A 13,543-nucleotide genomic window follows, 5' to 3' on the forward strand; every position below is an offset into this window, starting at 1 on the left:
CTGCTCAATTTATATTGTATTAATATAAAATAAATAATGAAATTTATTACTTTAGCAATGTAAATAAAGAGAAAAGCAATAAGATTAAAATGGGTACAATTCACGCTTTCTGCGACAGCTCAGAGGACTAGAAGAAAAGTAACCAGCTCACTGACAAATCAGAAACTGCGATTGCTGTTTAACACTGCAGCTTTTCACAGTAGCTCAGCACAAAGTTATTTAGCACAGGTGTTTCTGTAAGTCTGATATATTGGGAAAATTCACAAGGTTCTCCTCCTCTCTTGCTCGTGTCGGCTGTGAAGTTGGTCCTGTGATGCAGTAGACGGGTTTCTAGTAGGAAATAGAGTGTATTAGCAAATGAGCAAGTTTGAACATAGGAACTGATCTAGATTCACTTTCTTGGATGCTAATTTTTGTAACGCATGACAGTAATGAGGTGAATGACCTGTCATCAAGCAAAAGCAGTGAAAAGTGGGAATGAGTTATCGTTCAGAGTTTAGCGTGAAACTGAGATCCTGTTCTTTCCTTCGATAAAAGCAGCATTCCCAAATAATATGGATATCAATGCTGTTTCTTTGTTAAGTGAGAGTTTGATAAATATTCACCTATTTTAGTATTTCTCACTAGTTTGTTCAGATATGGTGCATTTTTGTGCTTTCAGCCTGTGTGTTTGCATTTCAATAAGAGATTAAATAGTATAATTGAATTTCTAAACACTTAAAACTCTTAGCAATTTTTCTTTTAATTTTTAGTTCTGGCAGTATCAAATTTATGGCTTACTTCTTTGTAAGGTCATCTTCTGAGTTACTTCTAGTCAATCTTAGACATTATGAGCTTGGCTGTGATAGAGAATCAGTTTATCTGTTAGAAAGAAAGGAGTGAGTTATGGGGATTGTTGGCAATTGAAGACAGAGTTTAGCTGAAAACTATGCATAATTTCTCACATATTTATTATTTTTTTCTCATTTTTTCAAGGTGAAATAGCTGTGTTTTAACTGGTATAGCCAAAGATTTTTTAAAAAGACAACCTTTTTCTTTTTTCTGATACTGTGGTCTTAAGTAGATAGAAAAGGTCACTAATTTGGGTTTGCTTCTGATAGGGAATGAACTGAGAGGTGGTGATGGTTTTGGGGATTTTGGGTTTGGGATTTCTTTCACCTCTAATTCCTTGATAAGGTATTATCTTCTCTTAGTTGGGCTGGAAGGTATAGCTTTCTTTTGCTGTTAGGCTTATGTGTGTTCTTTCTAGTTCTGCAGTTCTTACTATCACTAAAATATTTTTTGTCCCTTGAAATATTTATTCTGTGAATAAATACAAATTTTCTGTTATTTTTGTTTTGACTGATTTTCTCATTTCCCTCTTGTGACTGAAAACAGTGCAAATACTCATATTCTGAAACTTGCATATTGCTTAATTAAGTACCTTGCTGAATCAGGTCTACCATGTTCCAGGAGATGAAAGAAAAGCACATAAGAAGCTGTACCACCAGGTTCTGCTTTGAATGTTTTTCTTTTAATCAAATTTTAGACTTATTAGCATAGCAGATCATGGTTTTGCAAAACAAACAAAGCTTCTACTCTTATTCTTGAAAGGGTTGGGAAATGTTAATGTAATTGGTTCTGTTTATAGTTCAAACTCTCGTGCTTTTGCTCATAGATAGGATTAGTAGAGAGAGAACCAGCTTTTCTGGTGTAATGAGTTAGTGCCTCAAATCACTGCGAAGTAATTTCTCAGTTTCCCTTGTCAGAATTAAGAATCTGATAACATTCTTTATTATTTTAGTAGCAGGATAACAGTGCAAGGATAAGGTTGTGGGTGAGATAATAATACAGGGTAACCTAACACTTTTAGAAACTGGAGTCTGAAAATTCAGTTTCCTAAAGACTTTCCGTTTTGCCTTATAGTTTTAAAGTGTATGTTATTGCTGTGAAGTTGTCATATGCCATTGTATTAGATGAGTTTGATAGTGTACATGGTATCTCTAGCAACATGGCAGAAAAGGCAAAGAACATATGGGTCAGGAGTCTGCATGGAGATGCTCTGGTAACAGCCCTTCTATTTCTGTAGTTTGCATTGCTGGATAAGAGCAAGTCTTCTGGAACACCCACAGTACTTGAATTAATGCCCAACGATGACATCATTGGACAAGGAGGCCATAGTATGTTTTAAAATTATCTATTTATTTCCCTGTCATGTGTACTGTACATTTATTAGTGACAAGAAGTGGAGCAACAATCATGGTGTTGCAGGGCTCCAGATAAATGCAGTCTTATGATTATGGGATGGGGGACTCAAAATCCGAAGACTCAGCCATTCCTGTGCTTGATAATTTTGCGTATTTTTAGCTTCTTTTATATTTAGATCCCTAAGTTCCTGAATGAGCTGTCACACCAAACCTGCATTTGCCTATACTGCATCATCCCAAAGCTTGCAATAGAAAAGAATATCAGGCTTTCAGACACAACATATTAGAGAAGGCAGAGAGAGCCTGCCCAATTCCCTGAACCCACTTCCCAATTCCCCTCACGAAAAGCAAGAAATTACTTGTTATCAGTGGGTAATACAACCACAAACGTTATTGATTATCCAACCTCAATCTTTACTGTCTTGATGGACAGATATTTTGCAATCATTCTTTCTATTTAAAACCAGAAGATATGATTTTTATTTTGGAAAAATTGAGTTTTTCAATTTTTCTGCATGCCACATCACATTGTGGCGCATCCCTCCAGTGTGATAACCAGGAGCTTGACTGACAGATGTCAAAGTGTGCATCATGTTCTAATACATGAGAAAAGCCTACATTATAAAAAAAATAAAATCATATACTTGTAAAAACTATCTTTATGCTTAAAATAACATATTCACTTTTCAATTTTGGTACTTGGTATATCCCAGTGCAAACCAGAAATGCAAAGATCTTGAGAAGATGTGCAAGTTTTTTTGTTTTGTTTTTTTTTTTTCTGATTTCACTGTATTTTTTAAAAAACAGTACATTGCAAAATTGATCAAAGTAGGTTGTCTGGTCTGTGAGCTGCAAAGTCAAATATTTCAGTAGTTTTTCACCCCATATCTGCTAGCTAAGTTCAGTTAGCGTAAGAAATTCGTTTAGTTCTGAGCTATATTCTCCTTCCCTAGAAAAGCTCCCCTTAGACACCTATTGTGAAAAGATAATTTGATATTTTCATTATATGATATTTTTAAAATAATATTTGGATTAGCCTTCTGTCATTATTGCACTGCTATGTAGAGCAGCAGATAAATTTGAAGGCCAGTGCATTTCCAGTGCTATCAGTGAAGTTCCAGAATGTCTAAAGTAAAATCCTTCAACCCTTGAAAACTAGTTTGAAACTATCATGAGTATCTGGAGACAAAGTTCCAAGTTTGTACTGATTATAGGTATTTCTAATTTAAAAAAATAAAAGATGGTATTATTTGAATAAAACACTTCCTCCAGACTATCTATACTATGATGTTGTTTATTACATCAAATAACTTCATCCTCAAATGAAAAAGTACCTATAGTTGCTTAAGAAAGGTTTTAAGTCCATTGCCCTTTTAGGAACTGTATTTGAAATGTCCATATTCTTCTGTGTGTATGGTATCACTCATGTAAGTTTTTTAACAAGGTTGTGACTCCTTACAAAGTAAAGTTTTAGTGACAAAAATATAACTTTGTCCTAAATCCCAACAACATTGTTTTTTATTAAAACACTAAATATTTTTTAAATAGAAATGTTGCTGTAGTTGGAAATGTTTGTTTTCTTAAATGGATGTAATAGTCTTATTCAAAACATTTTTCATCCTGTTTAGCTTTCCTAATATTTACATACAAATAAAGATGGAAAGAGGCAAACCAAAGATGTTAGGCATTGTTTGCTCCTTGCATGCAATGGGAGATAAGAACCATTATATTTTCCTGCCTGCAACACTTAGGAACTTGACACAGCTGGCAGAGTATATGTTCAGATCATGGACCAACTTTGAAGTTGTACATTATTATTAAACAATACCTGTCATGGTCATATAGCAGCAGGATATTACACTTACCGTTCAGTCGATTTTTTTTTTTTATAGAAAGGGAACTCCTGCCTCCTTGCCCCAGGCCACAAAACCCTCTACTGCAGAGATATTTTTTTTGATCTCTAGCAGTAGGATTCTTGTGTTGTTGTATTGGCTTTTGGTAAGCTGATAAGGTAAACAGTTATTCTGGAAAACGACCTTGCGTTCTACATGCTCAGTACACAGACAGCTTCTGAGCCACCAGAAGAAAACTAAAATATCCAAATTAAAAGAAAATGGGAAATACAACGACGAGAAATCCCATTCAGTAGTGCTGTTTCATCTCTAAGAGATGCTTTATTCAACAGCGGGTATCAATCCCCACAAGTAACAACTGCTGTCAGAGGATTTGCAGGTATACCTTTGTTCAACTGCTAGTTGAATTTATGTCAGTATTATAATTCAGCAGATTTCCACTTTTCACACAAACCAGGATTAGTATTGATTTGGGTTGGCAGGCATTCAAGCTGCTGTTCTTCTTTTAGCTATATTTCTCTATAAACATCTAATTGTTTCAAAAAGTGGTGTACAGTATGCAAAAACCTGAATTTAATGCAAATAAGTCTGTGTAGCTCTAAAGTTAACAGGTGTTGTCATTAGTGCAAGTAGACAAGGAACGATTCTAGAATGTGTTATAAACACTTATAATCATGGCCAAATACGTTACTATATGTATAAAGATACTCACAGCAACATCTCCTTTTTCTTATTGTGCAATCTCAGCACTTAATAATAGGAGATATGTTTCAGTACACGAATACTAAAAGCCAATACTGGCTTCTGCCTGCAAATAATGTAGCTGTAAAATGCTCTGCTACTGATGAATAAATTTCTGCCTAAAATAAGAGTCAATGAAATGAAATCTTTACACGTAGCACATATATATTTTAAATGTATGTCTTTGCTTGTACGGAAAGTAAAGCATTCATTCTCCCTTTGGTATTTTTGTTTGTTATAAGGACTTATCATGTTGAGTCTTACTCACATTTATCTTAAAGCGTTATAACATGTATATAAAATTGGACAGGAGGACCATTCATCACTAGGTATTGTCCAGCTGGTAAAACTAAGAAAGGCGGGACTTCTTTAAGAAACCATTGCCAATTTCTCTGTGTGTGGCTCTGTAATATATATAGCTTCAGATTGCAAAGGCAATAACAGTAAAATATTACCCCAAGGAAAAACACAGCTTGCAGTAGGTATTCATACATTGCCTCTAGTCCTCATCTGTGGAAAAAATGTGCAACTGTCTATTCCCCTACTTCCCACTATGCACAGACACAAGCGAGTTGTGTCGTAATTATTACCTCTTGCTCTTCTGCTTTGAGCCAATTTTGGAGGTACTTTTTTCACTCTCTAAGTCTGGTGGCTTGCATCTCCCCTGACTTTGGCTTGATGGCTGGCAGTCATCCATCCCATTCCCATTGCAAGGGAAGTGCATTTGTGGATCAGGAGCAGAGTAGGATAGCCAGCAGGTACATGGGAGACTGCATCAGGTTTCTGACATCCAAGATGGTCACCTGCTGCTTGTCTCACATTTTTCTTTTTGCTCTTTGCCTTCTGAAGGAAACTCCTCTATTTCAAGTAGTCCAACTGTGTCCTGCATAGGGCATAACATCCGTGCAGCAGATCAGCAGGAAATACTTCCTCCCAGTACACTCTTTGGTTGTTTAGCAGAGAGTACTTGCTTTTTCTTACCTTCCTCTTTGCTCAAACAGTATGTGCTTTCTTTTCACACATCTCCAAGGGCAACAAGAAGTAAGACCTGTACTGATGAGTCAAAAAGGGAGAATAAAAAGCTGTTCCTTGAAATGAGTGAATGTGTCCTAGTACCCCTGGCAGAGCCCTGGACCTTCTCCCCTCCAGGGAGGCTCTGTGGACCTCCAGCCTGAGCTCCTCTTCAAATCCAAGAAGAAATTTTGGTCTCTCGGGGCTTAATTGGCTTTAATTGGCTTTAATCCTTAGTTTTATTTAAGAAGTTGTTTTTTTCTTGGAAGTTTGACCACAGACTTTGTACTGTTGAATCCACTTCAGGGACATTTATGTGTGCACCTTGAATGCTATATTTATTTCATTAAAAAGCAACTTATTACATATAAGCAGGTTGCTTTGAAACAATGACCCCAGGAAGTTTCCGAGAATGATGTGCAAGTGAGTCATACCACAAAGCAACACAATTTAAGACATATAAACATGTGGCAGCAATTGGTCTTACAGTTGCTAATGTTGCAGAAGTTGTGAAAACACAGGATCTGTTTGTTGCCTCTTTGCAATTCTTGGTTTTCACAGCAATTTTTACAGAGTCAGAAGAAACAGGGCAATTATAACATAAGGTTCAACATCTTTAGATATGTAGAACATTTTCTGTTGCTTAAAACAAATATTCCCAAAGAAAGTATAAAACATTTTTCTGACTTGCAAAGTTTTTGCAGTCTATCATTTAAATTACTTAAATAAAGGGAGCTTTACTACTCCCAAAAGCTGAGAATGTAACACCCGCCATGCATATTAGCTTGATCTTTTTGACAGACCAGAAAAGTGTTTGTGTGTGCCAATTAAAACAAAAATGGATCCCCAGTGGCTTGTTCCTCACACAACTTCTGAAGACTGCTATCATTGTATGCTGGGGTAACCCTGGATAAGGCGGCTATCCAAAGTAAACAAACTTTTCAAAACTTTCATGACAGATGGGGGTTACAAATGCATTTTAATAAGAGAGTTGCCAAAGCAACTTTTTTGCGATCAGCATATATTTACTTAATATCTAGCAACATTGGGAACACAAGGCAGATACTTTCTCACAAAATTTTTTAGCAAATATCATTTTTTTGAAAGATTGGTTGAAGACCTTTTCTTTCAAGCTGATATTTCCCCATCACTTCAATGTTAACTTTGCTCGACATCCAAAGGACTGCTAGATTGGTAAAGCCAGACTGTAATATGAGACAGACAATCTGCTTGATAATGAAATTTCTGTGGTAGTTATAAACATCTTAGAGTTCTTTAAGTAATTTAACTATCAGCATAACCATGACTACCTCTCTTTGATAGGCTGAATCATATAATGGATATGAGATGCAGTATGAGCATAATGCAGCTCAATATTGATCCTTTTATTTGCATTTTTGAATATTAGACTCAGCTCATTACAGTACAGCACAGAGATATATTTTATTTATTCTTTCTGCTGCTCACTCATTCAGCATAAACATGGCCAAGAGACTGGATTATCTGTGAGAAAGAATGTAAGATCAAGTTCCAGAAATGCAGTTAGACTTTTGACATGTTTTTGAAAATGCACATATCCCTGTTTCTGTTTAATTCAAATCCAGTTAATTAAACCACTAAGGAGCATAGTGTCTCCCAACTTCAATTAATTCTATTTCTACTGTGGTGTGGACACATGAGTATCTGTTTTATGTGTTTATTCTCAAGCTATATTATATTCTAATGATAACTTTTTTAAAAAAAAAGAATATTCAGAAAAAGAGAGAATATTCCCACTCTTCTTTCTTTATTTTCCTCCATTATTTTTGACTCATTTCCCATTTTTCCTGTCCCATCCCAATTGGCTGCCATGTGAGTAGAGACTGGTTTGTCCTGTGTTAAATATGCTGAGTGGTTTGATCCCACCCTGCAAAAATATCTCAAGAAAATAGAAGGGAAAGCCTAGATTCCTCTTTACTATGGGGAAACAGGATGAATACCATGATCAAAAATAAAATAAAAATTTTAAGCAAGCAAGGTAAGATAAAGGGAGCAGCGCAAAGAGGGAAGAGTGTTAGTTTTTCAGCTAGAAATGCTTCAGAGACTCGCATTTTCTTTTTTCCTACACATATCAAGGTCAGCAATCCCAGTGCACAGTGTAACAAGAAGAACACATTTGACTGAATTTCTGCACACACAGGTATCTGTCAATCCAAGTTTAAATCACTTAGTGTTCACCACAAGCTGTGGGAGCCCCAGGTGACATCAAAATTTAGGTTTTCTACACTGGATTCTGCATCGAATTAGCATCTGGTGGGGTTTCCATGGTCCAGAAGTGTCAATAATCCAATGTGGAACCACCGTGGGAGGTTATATGAAGCTTCATCCCTATAGTCCTGGATTTTTTTCCGCATGTCCCACATTCAGAGGGAGTTGAACAATATCTTTTGACAGTATTTGATTGAAATAAGAACTGTGTAGTGGTTTCTTGGTGGCCATACGTGAACTATATGTGAGCCATACGCTTCCTGAGCTCTTCACTTTGTTTCCTTTAGCTTGCTGCTGGGTACAGACTGTGAACGTTTTTTTGCTGCATTTCTTCTTCCATATAGGATTCTTTACTTCCTGTATGAAGGTTTGTTCTTGGCATTGTCTGAAAATAGTACATCACTGCAAATAACAGTTATAGCCACCAGAGATGCATGAGTACACTTTGGAGTGAATCAATAACACGGTTCTGTATTTTCGTTTTGCTGTGTGAATTTATTGCTCTTTTCCATAACTCCATAGAGTGAGTGCCTATCACTAGCATTCTTAAAATTGCCTCCATCCTTGATTTGCAGTGGAATTAAATGTAAAAAATTATGTATACTGGTAAAGAACTAGAGGGATGTCATGAAGTATTTCTTTTTCACAGAAGTGCAGTAGTCCCTAGACCGGAGTTTGCAGGAAGACAATGGGCAAAAGATGCTGAGCTTATCCCATGGCACTTTTCTAGCATTTATCTCATGTTTTCTGTAGGTGTAGTTATACTGTGAAAGGGAAAAATCACTGAGACAGAGGTGATCCAGAAGATGTGTAAAGGTTTGGAGGTCCTGGATGTACACAGGCATGTATGGCACAGTAGCATGGCACACTAGCATGTCCCAGAGCACAACCTAGCACTTGAAAAATATACGATTTGCAGGATTTTTAAGAACTGCTGATCCTGGACAGAATCCAAGTTATATTCATGTATTATAAAATGGCAGTGGTATTAATTAGATACAGTGTCTGGTATTTCCTGGAATTATATAGGCATCTTTTTGTTTAATAACATAGGATTTTGTTGAACACAACCTTGGTACGTCATTATGGTAACATGCAAAAGAAGCTCAACTCCCCATTTGCAGCTTTATAAGGTGACAAGAGAAAACCTTAATAAGCCACAAGTAGAATATCATAAAAAGTGTTTCACACCTGCCCCCCTTCCCACACTTTGTTGGCAGCCCAGCAGTGTATTGAATTTAACACACATTTACCTGCAGTGAGCCAATATTTTCAGAGGATCAGTGTTTAACAGCAGGACTGTACTACTGTTCTTTGTAAAACTAGCATGTGAATGGATTCAGCCTTTGAAGTGATTTTTCCAAAGTGCTATAACAAGAAAAAGAGAAACCAGGCATCCTGGCTCTTCTGTAAGCAACCTGAAGGCCACACCCTTTGCAAATAAGAGAGTCATTGTCAGTTGTCATTCTTTGAGGGTATTTATTGCCAATAGAAACACCATAATACTGCTTGGTAAGGTAATGCCAATTCCATAATGTAGCCTTTGCAAAAATTATGACAAAGAGAGGGAATTCAGTAAATAAGTGAAGTACATGGCACAGTGGAGGCTGGCAGCTCTATCTAGAACACATAATTTCCTTTTCCTATTTTTTTTCCCCCAGATTTGTCTTCCATTTGTTTCTCCAGTCCCTCTTTATTTCAGCAGTTCCTGATACAGGGATGGTGTGTTAGCATGCCTTAATATTGAACAATTTACGCTTGTTGTTAGTTATACATCATTTAAGGCTGTGATCATAAATTGTTCAATCACAAGGTTTAGTCAAAGCTAGCATTCTTTACTGATGTCTTTTCCCAAGGGTGTTGAAAATTCGATTGTTCAAAGTGCAAATATGGTTTAGCAATCCATTCCAAGAACCATTTATCAGAAATCCTAAGGAGGTAATATATAAAAGTGGGATAGGAAACCTGCACATTAAATGGGATTTAGCAGCCAAAGCCTTTGGAACTGCATTCCTGTGAATGGCTGGAATGGAGCAGAACAAAGTCAATTACTGACTGTAATTAAGGAGTGGATGCATTTAAACTGTAGAGAGCAGTAGCAGTCTTCTTGAAACTGTCTAGTAACACTGAAGATTAGTCTGAGGAAAGAAAGAAAAAGGACTTGAACTATATCTTACAGAAACTATATTTTAAATTAATTCTCTTCCTTCCATTCTATGATCTGTTTTTACAGATTTGCTCATAAAACACTGATAATATATGATTATCAAAATAACACATTCAGACAAAGAAATTTTCAACATGTATTTTGCTTTGGTCTTGTTAGTAATGGAGTATCTCTTTTGCATATCATACACTACAAATGTTTATGCAGTGCTGAATACTTGTTTTTTAATAAAGCCTGAATTTACTGAACGGAAGACTGAACTATATTGTGTCCATTTTAAGCCTTCAAAATACAGTAAATCTAATTATATATGCTGCTTTTACTTTGAAAATGTTATTCTATTTTATAATTTTAATAATGATTTGTTTATACTGGGAGAGAGACATTAGATTGAATTGTTGCCTGTGTTTAGTCTAATTCATATCTGCATGTATACATTAATAAATTGTGATATAGTGTAATACATTTTGAATCCAAACTTTGCCATGTGAGCTGTGAGAACTAGAGGTCAGCTCTTTCAACTGCTCACCTTCAGTTGAATTTTGACTAATTTTTTCTTTTCATAAAGGGAACAGTGAGTGTATGAATAGGGATTAACATATGATTGTGGACTAATAAGGGAATTAAAATTTCCCCAATAAATAACTCTCCTGTGCACATGGGGAACAATGAAGTGGCTGGAGGTCTGCTCTTAACGGGTGTGGATGGGACGAGATGAACATCTGCAGCCAGGCAGCCTCTGAGCCTGCACTGGGGACCATTCCCACATTCTCTGCAGCACTCTCACAGGATGTCTCTGCTAGAGCTGCACTGATGGGCTTTTCCTTAATGCTGATGACTTTAGAAACCTTCCTTACAAGCACTTCCTCAGTAAATGGAAGGTTGCAGAACAATTAAGAAAACATTAAGTTCTTTTTTTCCTTTTTTTTTTTTTTTTTAATTCCTGGTTGTATTTCAGTTTTAAGAAAGAAGTGTGAAGTACCCAGGCTAGTGAGGAGCTGTTTTTTCTTTTATGCTATAGAAAAACTCTTGACATAGGGCAGACGCAGTGAAGCAGTAGCACTTCAGGTTAATGGATTTACATAAATAGGCTGTGCCAGGTCTCAAAGGCTTTGCTCTGCTTTTCCTCTCACTTTGGTCAGAAAATAATATCTGCTGTTCACTGTGTTCAGCCATTCTCCAAAAAATACCTGAAAAGTTTTTGGTCCTGAATAATACCATGTTCCGGTAAGCAGATTAAACCTGCATCCTCAAAACACTGAAATTCAATATACAATTCCCACATGCAGATGCTATTGAGTTATGCACAGGCAATTCTTAACAACAAAACATAAGAAAAAACTGGTTCCAGAGCTGGCAGGAGATGAGCTGGTTTGGACTGTGGGCAGGACAAGCTTCTGCCCCTTGCAAAATGTAACCCTTCATTCACTCATCTGCAAACACACAGAACTGCTGTGCCCTGAATCATGCTTCAAGCACAAGCTGAACAATCCTGGGGCAAAACACTTCATAGTTCTGTGCCTCAGTTTTGACATCTGTAAAATGGTTGTTTTCACCTGCTGTGTAAAATACCTGGAGATCTGCTCTGGTGTATATATGTGTGTGTATATATATACATATATATATATATAAATGATGTAATATTACTATCCACATGGATTGCAGAAGTTCAGATCAACAAAATACATGCATGCATATTTCTACAAAATATTGTTAGGCAGTGAAACAGCATTGTCATGGGATTGAATATGCTTTTGATAAATATTCCCAGTGAGTGGGTCAAAAATGCAAATCGACTCACATTCAGGCACGTGGGGATTTTTTTTTTTGTGATAAATGGGCCTCTAATTACTCTGGTACAGCCATCTTTGAAGGTATTTTATTATTATTATTTAATGTAAAAAAGAGTGACATCATTAATTTTATTAAAAGTGGACTCTGGAATTACAGTTATATAATAAATGTGTAAATTTGAGGTACCAGATATAAAAATATAAATGCAGGTACCAGATATAAAAATAACATTACCAAAATGGAAAGGGAAACTGAAAATAACAGGAATTAATTCTCATATTGCTTTTTTTTCAGGGTGCTTTGATTTATATTTGAGCTGTGCCTTGTAAAGCTGAGTTTCCTGGCTTTTTTTAACTTTCATCACATTACTGTTACTTTTGCACTATTTGTGTTTGGGGGTTGCACTGCTGAGACAATATCTCATTTGTTGTGACATACTCAGAACAGTTTTCAGACAGAGGTTCGAAACTCCTCAGTAGCTCAGCACTCCAACAGATAATTCTGGGTACAAAGGAACAGCATTTGGGTGCGTAGGAGAGAAAATAGAAGAAAATATTCTGTCCAGTATGTGTTTTTCTTACCTATGTGTCCCATGCCCTCTCCAGATCACGACAGTGTCAGGAAATGAGTTTCTCCTCCAGTCAGATATCGACTTTCTCATACTGGATTGGTTCCACGCTATCAAAAATGCAATTGACAGATTGGTATGTATTTGTTTTGGCTGTTACCTTTATTAATTAAGATGTAGCAATTTCAAATTCATTTGCTTAGGCATCTCTACAGGTTTTAGGCAGTCAGCAGCTAGCTAGATGTTCCTTTTTCTGAAGGATTTAAAAATATGTATGCAAATCTACTAAAAAATGTCATATAAACAAGGTTGTTGAACAAAAAATGTCACTTGATTCTTGCCTTGAAATGGAACGCTACATTTGTTTCTGAAATAACAAGGACATTGGTTTGCTGAGGGTTGTAAAAGCACACAAACCCTTAACAAATGAATTTTTGCATTTTCTGTTTATGCAGCCTACAGTATATAATCTTCAATAGAACTATTAATACATTTGAGCCTTTTATGAATTTTTGTATTACTTATTCAGAAGAATAACACTAGCAAATAATATTCTTTTGTAACTGATTGCTGTTATTCTCCCAGGAAGGCTGAGGGTTTTTTACTAGAAGTAAGCAGGGCTGCATTTTATTAAAACAGTTTTTAATTACTAAACCAGATTCAGCTGTAGCTTTTTCTTTCTTTTTTGCCACTCTCAGTATAAATTCCAAATGCCTTCCTCCTATCCCTGCCTGATCCAAGAACGTGTGTTTTTAGAGGGTACTGACTTTCCTTGTTCACTGCAGAATCTAGTGAGAGAAAAATATCCCCATTTCTTGCATTTCTTTCCAGAGGTTTTGCTGCAATGAAATTGGCAGAGCAGGCAGAGGCAGCCTCTTTGAAAGGGTTAATCCGAGCACAGCTACTGTTTCCTTAAAGAGCTACAAACATTATATTACCCTGAGGCTATAATCACCCAAGGAAAGTTTGATCTGAT

General features: G+C 36.3%; 1 protein-coding gene across 7 annotated transcripts in view; it reads left to right on the forward strand.

The window, feature by feature from the left end:
• Positions 1-13,543, forward strand: part of ARHGAP15 (Rho GTPase activating protein 15) — a 378,211-nt gene that overhangs the window by 167,899 nt on the left and 196,769 nt on the right. For all 7 annotated transcript variants that reach the window (XM_057400262.1, XM_057400261.1, XM_057400265.1 and 4 more), the window contains one exon: positions 12,605-12,703. In XM_057400262.1, coding sequence (XP_057256245.1) covers positions 12,605-12,703 — 99 coding nt within the window. The remainder of the gene's footprint in view (positions 1-12,604; positions 12,704-13,543) is intronic.

This window comes from Pezoporus wallicus, unplaced genomic scaffold (assembly GCF_028554395.1).
Source record: "Pezoporus wallicus isolate ANWC-B61680 ecotype Strahan unplaced genomic scaffold, APGP_CSIRO_Pwel_v1 contig_6807, whole genome shotgun sequence".
Taxonomy (NCBI): Eukaryota; Metazoa; Chordata; class Aves; order Psittaciformes; family Psittacidae; genus Pezoporus; species Pezoporus wallicus.